Raw genomic sequence first — 12771 nt, 5'->3', positions numbered from 1 at the left:
TAAAGATGCTCTTTGGTAACATCAATATATTTTTTAAAAAATTCTGTTTACCTTAAAATGCTTAGTTTGGCATTGCCAATTCTGTGTTAAACACTGCACATTCTGATGTCTGGGAATCAGATGTTAACTGCCCCAGGCTAAGAAAGCACAGGGATGGGCGACAGGAGAAAGCACTGCTTGGCTGAGAAAGCCAGCACTGGTCATGGACTCTAATAAATAAACTTGTAATTAAGAAAAATAAAGTAAGTAAAAAGATGAGACACTAAATTCCATTTCCCCAGATTAAATAGGACAAAGCTTCTTGAATGAATAGACTCAAGTGAGTCAGATGTTAAATATTCTAAAACAGTTACAACAAAATGCTCTGAAAGGCTTCATGTTTTAACAATGACCCTTCTACAAGGTCTGAAATAGCACAGTAACAGGGGAAAAATGAAAACGAATTCCAAGAACATGCAGGTAAATCAATGAAATTAGAACACTCCCTCATCTCACATACAAAAATATACTTAAGATAGTTTAAAGACCTAAATATAAGACATGACAACAAAAAACTTCCAGAAGAGAACACAGTCAACATTTTTGGACATAACGCATAGCAGTATTTTCTTACATCAATCTCTCAAGGCAAAAGAAATAAAAGCAAAAATAAACAAATGGGAGCTAATCAAACTTAAAAGCTTTTGCACAGCAAAGGAAATCATCAACAAAATGAAAAGATAACCTAAGGAATGGAAAAAAATATTTGTAAATGATCTCACCATCAAAGGGTTAATTTCCAAAGCACACAAATAACTCATACAACTCAGTGGCAAGAAAGCAAACAACCCAATCAAAAAATGGGCAGGAGACCTAAACAGACGTTTCTCCAAAGACATACAGATGGACATGAAAAGATGCTCAACCTCGCTAGTTATTAGAGAAATGCAAATTAAAACCACAATAAGGTGCCACCTCACACTAGTCAGACTGGCTATCATTAAAAAGTCTACAAATAATAAATGCTAAAGAGGGTGTGGAGAAAGGGGCACCCTCCTACACTGTTTGTGGAGTGCAAGGTGGGGCAGCAGCCACTGTGGAAAACAGTATGGAGGCTGGTTAACAACTGAAACTAGAGCTACCACATGATTTAGCCATTTCACTCCTGGGCACACATCTGGAAAAGACAAAAATTCTCATTTGAAAAGATACATGTACCCCAGTGTTCATAGCAGCACTGTTTAAATAGCCAAACTCAGTGTCCATCAACAGGTAAACGGATCAAGAAAATGTGTGTGTGTATATATATGGGCTTTCCTTATGGCTCAGATAGGAAAGAATGTTGCCCAATGAGGAAGACCCAGGTTCGATTCCTGGCTTGGGAAGATCCCCTGGAGAAGGAAATGGCAAAACACTCCAGCACTCTTACCTGGGAAATCCCATGGACAGAGGAGCCTGGTGGGCTACAGTCTGCAGGGTCGTAAAGAGTCGGACACAACTGAGCAACTAACACTAACACACACACACACACAGTGGGAGATATGTATGTGTATGTGTGTGTGTGTGTGTGTGTGTGTATATATATAAAATAGAATACCATTCAGCTACAAAAAAAATGAATTTTGCCATTTGCAGCAACATGGATGGACCTGGAGATTATCATACTAAGTGAAGTCAGACAAAGTATTATATGATACCATTTATATGTAGAATCTGTAAAATAACAGAAATGAATCTATATACAAAACAGAAACAGGCACACAGACGTAGAAAACATGGCTATTAACTTATGGCTATCAAAAGGTGGGGAAGGGGGATAAACTGGGAGTACGGGATTAACTAATACAAACTGCTGTAAATTAAACAGATAAGCAACACAGATTTGCTGTGTAACACAGGGAATAGTATTCAGTATCTCACAATAACCCACAATGGAAAACAGATTAATAAATATATATATGTGTATATATATAACTAAATCGCTTTGCTGCACACCTGAAACTAACACAATATTCTAAAGCAGCTATGCTTCAATAAAAAACAAATAAATCTTTAAAATGTAGCTGAAAAATAAGTTGCAAGAAAAGATTATATTTATGTAAGATAATCTTTAAGTTGCAAGAATTTAAGACTATTAAATTCAATAAGATCTGTCCACTATCATTATCAAACCAATAAATATTGATTTTTTCTCACAATCAACTCCTGCTGAAAGGAGAAATGGAGAAGAAAGAAACGCACCTCTTCTAAGCTGGGGAGCGAAGAGGACGACACTGTCCGAGAGGACAGCGGCTGGAGCGGCTCCTGGCCAACAGCGGGCTGGTGGGTCTGCATTTGCACGAAAGGGTTCTGCGGGGGCCTGTGAGGCAATGGAGGTAGGCCGTAGGGGAAACTCGGCCCCATCAGGTGATTCTGCTGTAAGTTAGCAAAAGTCCAAGCTCCATCAGGTGCCAGGTATTTCAGAGGAGGGGTGAGGTGCTCAGATGGCAACGAGAAAGGAGAGCTAAACATCGGGGGCGGCAGGCGCTGTGGGAACGCCGGGCTGTTGGCCACTTCAAGGTCTCTGCTGCTGTCAGTGAAGTTTGGAAAGTGGGTGCTGTGGTCTGTGCCGGACGGGGGCGAGGGGGCTGCTGGTGGGCTCCTAGTCTGAATTTGTCTATATTGCAAAAGTCTTGATTGAGGTGGTGGCATTTCAGCTAGTTCCCGTGTTTCACTTTGCTCACGATTAGACAGTTCTCTGAGTAAGTCTTGAAACCTATGTAAGGATGATGAAATATGAGGAGAGCTTAGTCAACTACATGTGTAATTTTTACAAACAAAAGCATAGTAACTAGAACTAGCATTAATTCATCTCAAAAGTAAGCATCAATGCCCACAGATGTTGAACTGAAGACACTAAATATACCCAAGTATCTGATTTCTTTCTTCCCCTTGGCTTTAAAAGCAACTGTCCTTGTCTTTCCATGCGTTTGGTAGCTGGCAGTTACAGAAGGTCACCGTAACAGTGGATCTTACTCAGAAGGGATTAGGAAATGCTTCACTGCAGTCAAATGATACACCATAAAAACAAATTTAGAATGAGCACTGAATACTCAAACATCTGACTTAAAAGAGGGTAGAATTTTGTGCCAAAAATATATTGATAGTAAATTTATAATTTTTAACTTTTAACCTCTAATTTAATTCTGTTCTCTTTGCATTCTTTGCATTATGACTGAATACGGAAAAAACACCCACAGTGATGGTACATGTCTCTTTCACAAGAGACTGCAAAGCCAGAGGCCACATAAATGCACGGTCCACAGCAGACCTTCCACGCCTAGGTTTTCACAAAAGTTACTTCTAAAAAGGTGTTCTGTATTTTAGAGTCAATCAACAGAACTGTGTAGCAGCTGCCTAGAAGGCTGGCATCCAATTTCTTTGGGACAGTATTCGAGTATGAGGCTAAACGGACAACATTCAAGAGAGAAAACAGTAAGCAGGCCACATTTCAGGGGCCCTTTCCAGTCTGCTGAAATGAGTGTGAGTCAGTTGTTTCTGACCGTGAGTCAGTTGTTTCTGCTTCATCTTCGGCACTGCTGGGGAGTTTCCAGTCTGCTCTCACTGGGGGCTGATGCAATCCAACGGGCGGCTGGGGAAGGTGCTGGAGGTGCGGGTGAGGGTGGTGATGGTGCGCGTACGGGAGGCTGCCCTGACTGAGATAGGCGTGGTGCTCGCTCCACTGCTGAAGCCGCACATGCTGCTGCCTCAGGCTTTCCAGAGCCACACTCCCGTGCATACGATCTGTAAACATATTTGTAACAAGGTTAAGTTTTCAGCATTTAGGGTTTCCAGTTAATTTCTTCAAGAATTTTTACAATCAGATATTCTCCACAGACACATGGCTACCATGTGAGTTTGGAGAAAACAGGACTTCTAATTTTGCAGTAACTAAATCACGGTAATGATGGGGATTCCTCCTCACCTACAGCATGATGTAACCTGACACCAACTGTACGCTTAGTTCTGTGTAGCATTTGGAACTAGATTCTGATTATTACACTAAGTGATTTTTTGGCCAGCGTTATGTGAAGAAGTTACTCAATCCTGAGTCAAATGAATACTGTACAGCACATGTCTCTGAAGTAAACACTCTCAGACGCTGTCCCGTCCTGCAGTGACACGAGAACTCACCCAAAGCCTCCCCCATCGGCAGGCCCGGGGGGCTCTCGTCCGAGAAGCTGTTCAGAGGTGAAGGCAGGATGGGGCCGGGCTGTGCGAGGGCCCGCAGGGGACTGTGGCCCTCCTGCAGCACGGGTGGGGGCTGCTGCTCGGGAACCACAGCCTCTGCAGGCGGGGACTGTGGTCGGTGGGGAACAGCATTATTGAAAAAAGCGCTGCCGGGGCCAGCCGGGTAGGCAGGGGAGAGCTGAGGCGGCGGCGGGCCCAGCTGAGGGGCCACCTGACTGGGCTGGGCTGGCACGGGGCTCGGCTGTTCAGGCAAGTTACTCTGCTGCTGATTCAGCAAGGCGTGCTGCTGCGGAATTGGGAAGGGTGGTCTTGGGAGCTGGGGGAGGGGATGAAAATGACGACCGGGGATGGCATACTGGGCATGGGGGGCAGGGAGAGGAAGGTTTATGTGTCTTGGGGTGAGATTATCTTTGCGATGAAATTTGGGATGGGGATAAACAATGCCAGGACGTGATTCAGGACTTCTGTTCTGTGGGTTTGATTCCAAATCAATCTAAAAAAAATAGAGAAATATTTTTTAGCTGCAGAAGATCTAAGTCCTGTGGCTGCCCACCTCTCCTCCCCTCAGCACTTCTAAAGGACATGATCCATTCTTATCAGCAGGAGCAGGAGCACTGTGTGCCTAGTAAATCACTTTCTGACAATCAAATAAGAGAATATGCTTTACATCAGGAAAGATGAAATGGAAAAAACAGCATATTAAATCTGAGTCATAAAGAGAGATACTATTATTTTATTAGCATATTGACTTTAAAAACATCATTTTTTTTTTACACTTCCTTCCTTGGAAAGATAACCAATTATTTACTACTGATATAAATAATTGAAATGTGTTCTTTCTTCCTGATTTTATTGCTTTTATACATCTCTTCCCTCAAACATATCTACATTAAAATAAAAAACTTGTCTCAACTTAACTTTGAGGTGAACAAAAAAATAAGTACTATATCATCTTTGAATAATCAGTTCAGCTGTCAATTTTTGCCATCATTCCTTCAACAAACACTTATTGAGGGCGTACCAAGGACACTGTGCCTGGTGTGAGAGATTAAAGGCACAATAAGTCTGTATCTGTACCATCAAGAGTGCAGAGCGAGGGCTGGCAGACCATGGCCCCCAGGCCATTTCCAGTCCACTATATTTTTGTACAAAAAGTTTTAGTGGAACACAGCCACACTCATTCGTTTACATGCTGTCTGTGTCTGTTTTCTCACAACGATGGCAGAGGTGAGTAGTTGCAACAGAAGCCATATGGCCCACAAAGTCTGAAAATTTACTGTTTGGCCTCTTACAGAAAGTTTGCTAAAATCTGGCTCAGAGTCCAGTAAAGGACCTCAACACGTAAACTTAAAATCAGAGGTGTTGTAAGACGACGTGACCTGAGCTCCCACAGCCTGAGAAAATCAAAGGTGCCTTCACAGAGATGATGACACTTGAACTGAATCTTTACAAGAGGTTGGAGTTCTGCAGTGAGGGAGAGACATACTAGATAAAGGTAACAGCTTACACACAGAGAGGAGAGGAGAGAAAAAGTACACTGGATCTGAGGCGATGAGAAGTTTTGTGTACACAGAGCTACAACTAGGCTTGCATGCTAATTTCCTCCTCCTTGACATCAAATGAAACTTCAACAGCCCAAGTACACAAGACCCTGAATGATTCAATACTGAATATAAACATTTTTCTTTTAATCTCAAAAACTGTGGTAAGCTACTGAAGGTTTTTAAGCTACTGAGTGCTGTCTTCCTTCTGAAACACAAGAAGGGAAGTGACTAGAAGAGGAGACATTAGTTTTCATGGAAACTCCCTCTGAGGCTGGTGATGAAGAAGTAAGGGTGTCTGAGGACAAAAAGTGTCAAGTCCAAAGTTCTCAGCTAGCAGGGTGAAATCCTGAGGGTTTAATCTCTAAGGCGAGGTCATCTTCTGATCATGAGAATAATGGCAGAAGGTACCCAGTCATCAAAAGAGCTGCTGAGTAAACTGGGCAAAGGGAGCCTGGTACATGTAAGAGACACATGGAGGTGCCCCACGGGTGTCCTGAGATTAGGAAACATGAATCTCCAGTAGCCCTGATTCAACCATGATTTGACTTTTCCCTAACTGGTTCATGAGTACAGACGCAGATGAACAAACAGGTTAAGAGTTAAGGATGGACACAGCAGGCGTGATGAGAGGGGACTTGAGAATGTTAAGTCTTCCTTCACTGTAACAGCTCTTCCCAATCTGAGATAATTTTTAATGACACAACTATAGCTATGTCTTCACTTACTACTTTATCATAAGAAGTCTCTAAATTTGAGTCTATCACTGAATAACATAATTTGAGAAAAGTACTCTGATAAATAATGTAGCGAAGAAACAGCAGAGGGAGAGAGTGCAATGTGCCCACTAGATCCTCATCAAACAACAAAACGTAAAAGGGGAGATAATTTTCTATAAAACACCAGGATTCTAACATGATCAATTAAATTAAATCCATGAGAACAATGCATTCACCAAAGGTAAATCACATACCTGTTTTGCTTCTGTAGGTTTTTTCTCTGGTGTTCGAATCTTATTAATTTCAGGTCCAGGATTATTTGTATCACTTTTACCTAAGGAAATATTTTAAAGCTGTTATACACTGTCTCCAGTAGATGTCACAAATTCCAATGACTATTCAATATTAGACAAAAAGTAGGATATTTTAAACATTTTTTCACCCATTATTGAGTATTACTACTTTGGTTTTCTTCTTAAAATTTTGGAGTTGCAATTTCTCAGCAAGAAAGAAAGTTTATAAATAAAGCAAATTTCTTTGACAAGGCAAAGACTCAGTAAGGGATAACCTTAAAACAAATAATCCGAAAGATAACTGCCCATTCTCCAGGAGTTTACAGCCTCATTTTTGTAGACTAGACTTAGAAAAGGCCTTGGTGTTCCTGCCTATGTATGGCTTAATACTTGGGCCACTTACAAATGCAATTAAGCAAAAATCCAAATAATCTGTCAATTTTATTTAGTAAAGGAATCTAAGATCCCCTGGAGGAAGGCATGCCAACCCACTCCAGTATTCCTGCCTGGAGAATCCCATGTGCAGAGAAGCCTTGTGGGGTACAGTCCATGGGGTCGCAAAGAGCTGGAAATGACTGAAGCAACTTAGCACACATGCACGCAAAGGAATCTAAACTAAATAAAGATATTCTGAAAAGAATGCAGTTCTATTTTCAAAAGTAATAGATATCAAACTAAATATAAGTGGATGATAAATAATAAAGGAAGCATATTAAGGTTAAAAAAATCACAATTATAATAGACAAATAACGCTAGTTCATGCATGTGAAAGGCTTTTAATCTATAAGAACTAACTACTGGATATTCTAAACCTCTTGAAAGAATCCTTAATTTGAGTTCTTCCTTGAAAACATTCTTTTAAGAATGCCACTGGAACTCTGTGCCAAAAATAGCCTTACTACAACCTCAGAAATGAAAACTACAACACCCAAGATGAAAATACACCAGATGGAGCGAGCAGATTAGACATTGCAGAAGAAAAACAGTGAACCTGAAGGCATTAGCAGTAGAAACAATGCTTGATGAAACACAAAAAGAAAAAAAGAATTTTTTTAAAAATGAAAAGGGCATTATCACAGTGGAAGTGATAAACAGATTCAAGGGATTAGATCTGACAGAGTGTTTGAAGAACTATGGACGGAGGTTCATGACATTGTACAGGGGGCAGGGATCAAGACCATCCCACATGAACTGTGGGAAAATTTTAGTTCAGTTCAGTTCAGTCGCTCAGTCGTGTCTGCTCTTTGCGACCCCATGAACCCCACACACTATGCCAGGCCTCCCTGTCCATCACCAACTCCCAGAGTTTACCCAAACTCATGTCCACTGAGTCAGTGATGCCATCCAACCATCTCATTCTCTGTCGTCCCCTTTTCCTCCTGCCTTCAATCTTTCCTAGCATCAGGGTCTTTTCAAATGAGTCAGCTCTTCGCATCAGGTGGCCAAAGTATAGGAGTTTCAGCTTCAACATCAGTCCTTTGAGAAGCCTAATAAATCTATGCCCCAACCAGTAATGCTGAAAAAGCTGAACGGTTCTATGAAGACCTATAAGACCTTCTAGAACTAAAACCCAAAAAAGATGTCCTTTTCATTAAAGGTGATTGGAATGCAAAATTAGGAAGTCAAGAAATACCTGGAGTAACATGCAAATTTGGCCTTGGAGTACAGAATGAAGCAGGGCAAAGGTTAATAGAGTTTTGCCAAGAAATGCACCGGTCATAGCAAATACCCTCTTCCAACAAACACAGGAGAAGACTTCATACATGGACATCACCAGATGGTCAATACCGAAATCAGATTGATTATATTCTTTGCAGCCAAAGATGGAGAAGCTCTATACAGTCAGCAAAAGCAAGACTGGGAGCTGACTGTGGCTCAGATCATGCACTCCTTATTGCCAAATTCAGGGTTAAATTGAAGAAAGTAGGGAAAACCACTAGACAATTCCAAATCAAATCCCTTATGATTATACAGTGGAAGTGATAAACAAATTCAAGGGATTAGATCTGACAGAGTGCTTGAAGAACTATGGACAGAGGTTCATGATATTGTACAGGGGGCAGGGATCAAGACCATCCCCAATAAAAAGAAATGCAAAAAGGCAAAATGGTTGTCTGAGGAGGCCTTACAAATAGCTGAGAAAAGAAGAGACGAGAAAAGCAAAGAAGAGAAGGAAAGATAAACCCATTAGAATGCAGAGTTTCTTTTTTTTTTTTTTAATTTTATTTTATTTTTAAACTTTACAATATTGTATTAGTTTTGCCAAATATCGAAATGAATCCACCACAGGTATACATGTGTTCCCCATCCTGAACCCTCCTCCCTCCTCCCTCCGCATACCATCCCTCTGGGTCGTCCCAGTGCACCAGCCCCAAGCATCCAGTATTGTGCATCGAACCTGGACTGGAGACTCGTTTCATACATGATATTATACATGTTTCAATGCCATTCTCCCAAATCTTATGCAAAGAAATAGAGGAAAAGAAAAGAATGGGGAAGACTAGAGATCTCTTCAAGAAAATCAGGGACACCAAGGGAACATTTCATGCAAAGATGGGCTCAATAAAGGACAAAAATGGTATGGACCTAACAGAAGCAGAAGATATTAAGATGAGGTGGCAAGAATACACAGAAGAACTATACAAAAAAACCCAGATAATCACAATGGTGTGGTCACTCACCTAGAGCCAGACATCCTGGAATGTGAAGTCAAGTGGGCCTTAGGAAGCATCACTAAGAACAAAGCTAGTGGAGGTGATGGAATTCCAGTTGAGCGATTTCAAATCCTAAAAGATGATGCTGCGAAAGTGCTGTACTCAATATGCCAGCAAATTTGGAAAACTCAGCAGTGGCCACTGGACTGGAAAAGGTCAGTTTTCATTCTAATCCCAAAGAAAGGAATTGTCAAAGAATGCTCAAACTACCTCACAATTGCACTCATCTCACACTAGCAAAGTAAAGCTCAAAATTCTCCAAGCCAGGCTTCAACAGTATGTGAACCGTGAACTTCCAGATGTTCAAGCTGGATTTAGAAAAGGCAGAGAAACCAGAGATCAAATTGCCAACATCCGCTGGATCATCAAAAAACCAAGAGAGTTCCAGAAAAACATCGACTTCTGCTTTATTGACTATGCTAAAGCCTTTAACTGTGTGGATCACAACAAACTGTAGAAAATTCTTTAAGAGATGCGATTACCAGACGACCTGACTTGCCTTCTTTGAAGTGTGTATGCAGGTCAAGAAGCAACAGAACTGGGCATGAAACAACGGCCTGGTTCCAAATCAGGAAAGGAGTACATCAAGGCTGTATATTGTCACCCTGCTTATTTAACTTCTATGCAGAATACATCATGAGAAACGTTGGACTGGATGAAGCACAAGCTGGAATCAAGATTGCTGGGAGAAATATCAATAACCTCAGATATGCAGGCAACACCACCCTTATGGCAGAAGGCAAAGAAGAACTAAACAGCCTCTTGATGAAAGTGAAAGAGGAGAGTCAAAAAGTTGGCTTAAAACTCAACATTCAGAAAAGTAAGATCATGGCATCTGGTCCCATCACTTCATCGCAAATAGATGGGGGAACAATGGAAACAGTGACAGACTTTATTTTTTGGAGGGGGGGGGGGGCTCCAAAATCACTGCAGATGGTGATTGCAGCCATGAAATTAAGAGATGCTTGCTCCTTGGAAGGAAAGTTATGACCAACCTCGACAGCATAATAAAAAGCAGAGATATTATTTGCCAACAACGGTCTGTCTAGTCAAAGTTATGGTTTTTCTTGTAGTCATGTATGGATGTGAAATTTGGACTATAAAGAAAGCTGAGCACCAAAGAATTGATTCTTTGGAACTGTGGTGTTGGAGAAGACTCTTGAGAGCCCCCTGGAGTGCAAGGAGCTCCAACCAGTTAATCCTAAAGGCGATATCAGTCCTGGGTGTTCATTGGAAGGACTGATGCTGAAGCTGAAACTCCAATACTTTGGCCACCTCACGCGAAGAGCTGACTCATTTGAAAAGACCCTGATACTGGGATTGACTGAAGGAGGGAGAAGAAGGGGATGACAGAGCATGAGATGGTTGGATGGCATCACCGACTAAAGGGACATGAGTTGCAGTAAACTCCGGGAGTTGGTGATGGACAGGGAGGCCTGGCGTGCTGCAGTCTATGGGGTCGCAAAGAGTCAGACACAGCTGATTGACTGAACTGAACTGAACTGAACTGAATAAATGGGTAGCTGAAATTCCAGAAGAGAAAAAGAGGTGAGACAGAAACAAATTCTAACAAAACAGAAGTCAAAGCTTTCCAAATTTGATGAAAACTGTAAACCCACATATCCAAGAAGCTCAACAAACCCCAAACCCAAGAAGCATGAATAAAACTACTCCAAGGAATATTATCCTAATCAAATTACTAAAACTAGTATAAAAAGAAACTCTTAAAAGTAGTTAGAGAAAAAAAGACATGTTATATACAGAAAAACAAAGATAAAGATGACATCAGATTTCTCACTGGAAACAATATAAGCAAGAAAAGGAAAAGATAAAAACTATCAACCAAGATTCTCTACCCTGGAAAAATCTTTCAAAAATGATAGTGAAATAAAAACATTTTCAGACATATACATGCTGAAAGAATTCATCACCAACAGGCTTGATGTACAAGGAGTGTTAAAAGAAGTCCTTCAGGCAGAAGAAAACTTATTCAAATAGAAACATGAATATCAAGATTATCAGAAATAAAACATGGAGATACAAAAGATTATTTCTCTTATTTAAAACACTTTAAAAAGATTCTTGGCTATTTCAATGAAAATAATAACAATGTTTGGGGCTTATAACATATGTAAAAGTAAAATGTATGAAAACAATACTTAAAGGCCAGAAGAGGAAAAACTGAAATACTGTAATGTTCTTTTGCTATACCTGAAGTGATAAAACATAAAATGGAAAGTAAACTGTGGTAAATTAACGATGAATGCTACTAACCGTAAAGCAAATACTAAAATAATAAAAAGAGCTAAAGCTAATAATCCAACAAAGGAGATAAAATGGAAACATAAAAAATATGCAACTAATTCAAAAGAAGGCAGAATCAAAGGAAAAAGGGAACAAAACCAGATTGGACAAATTTAAAACAGATAGGAAGATGATAAAATAACTCTATCAATAATCACATCAAGTATAAATGTTCTAGATCTGCCAACTAAACGACAGAGATTGTCACATTAGATTTTTTGTAAACGAAAAGAAATACACTTTAAGTATAAAGACACAAACAGATTAAAAACAGAAGTTAAAACAAATACTGTGCTGCTGCTGCTGCTGCTAAGTCACTTCAGTCGTGTCCGACTCTGTGTGACCCCATAGACGGCAGCCCACCAGGCTCCCCATCCCTGGGATTCTCCAGGCAAGAACACTGGAGTGGGTTGCCATTTCCTTCTCCAATGCGTGAAAGTGAAAAGTGAAAGTGAAGTCGCTCAGTCGTGTCCGACTGTTGAGACCCCATGGACGGCAGCCTACCAGGCTCCTCCGCCCATGGGATTTTCCAGGCAAGAGTACTGGAGTGGGGTGCCATTGCCTTCTCCGAAGTACCGTGCTATCACTTGCCAAAAGAAAGCTGAAGTGTCTGCACTGATCTTCAGCAAAGTAGAGCACAGAGCAAAGAATATTATCAGAGATAAAGAAGTCCATTCCATAATGAAAAATGAGTTAATTAATCAAGAGTTGTTGTTGTTCAGTCGCTGAGTCGTGTCTGACTCTTTGTGACCCCATGAACTGTGGCATGCCAGGCTTTCCTGATCTTCACTATCTCCCTGAGTTTGCTCAAACTCATGTCCAAAGTATATAATTCTAAATGTTTATGTACCTAACCTCAGAAACTTCAAAAATCATCAAGAAAAAGTCAAAGGAAAAATAGATAAACACCAAAGGAAAAATATTTGGAGAATTCAATATTCCTCTCTCAATATCCATTTTTTAACAGGTAGACAGAAAATCAGCAAAGACA

At 40.6% G+C, this 12771-nt stretch overlaps 1 protein-coding gene across 6 annotated transcripts in view; it reads right to left on the bottom strand.

The window, feature by feature from the left end:
- The window catches only part of HELZ (helicase with zinc finger), a 151022-nt gene that overhangs the window by 24938 nt on the left and 113313 nt on the right, over positions 1–12771 (bottom strand). For all 6 annotated transcript variants that reach the window (XM_055574942.1, XM_055574939.1, XM_055574941.1 and 3 more), the window contains 4 exons: positions 6724–6803; positions 4153–4702; positions 3522–3762; positions 2221–2734 (listed from right to left, as the gene is read on the bottom strand). In XM_055574942.1, coding sequence (XP_055430917.1) covers positions 2221–2734; positions 3522–3762; positions 4153–4702; positions 6724–6803 — 1385 coding nt within the window. The remainder of the gene's footprint in view (positions 1–2220; positions 2735–3521; positions 3763–4152; positions 4703–6723; positions 6804–12771) is intronic.

The sequence above is a fragment of the Bubalus kerabau genome, chromosome 4, assembly GCF_029407905.1.
Source record: "Bubalus kerabau isolate K-KA32 ecotype Philippines breed swamp buffalo chromosome 4, PCC_UOA_SB_1v2, whole genome shotgun sequence".
Taxonomy (NCBI): Eukaryota; Metazoa; Chordata; class Mammalia; order Artiodactyla; family Bovidae; genus Bubalus; species Bubalus kerabau.
Note: the sequence above shows the minus strand (reverse complement) of the source record. Positions and strands in the feature narration are given on the sequence as shown.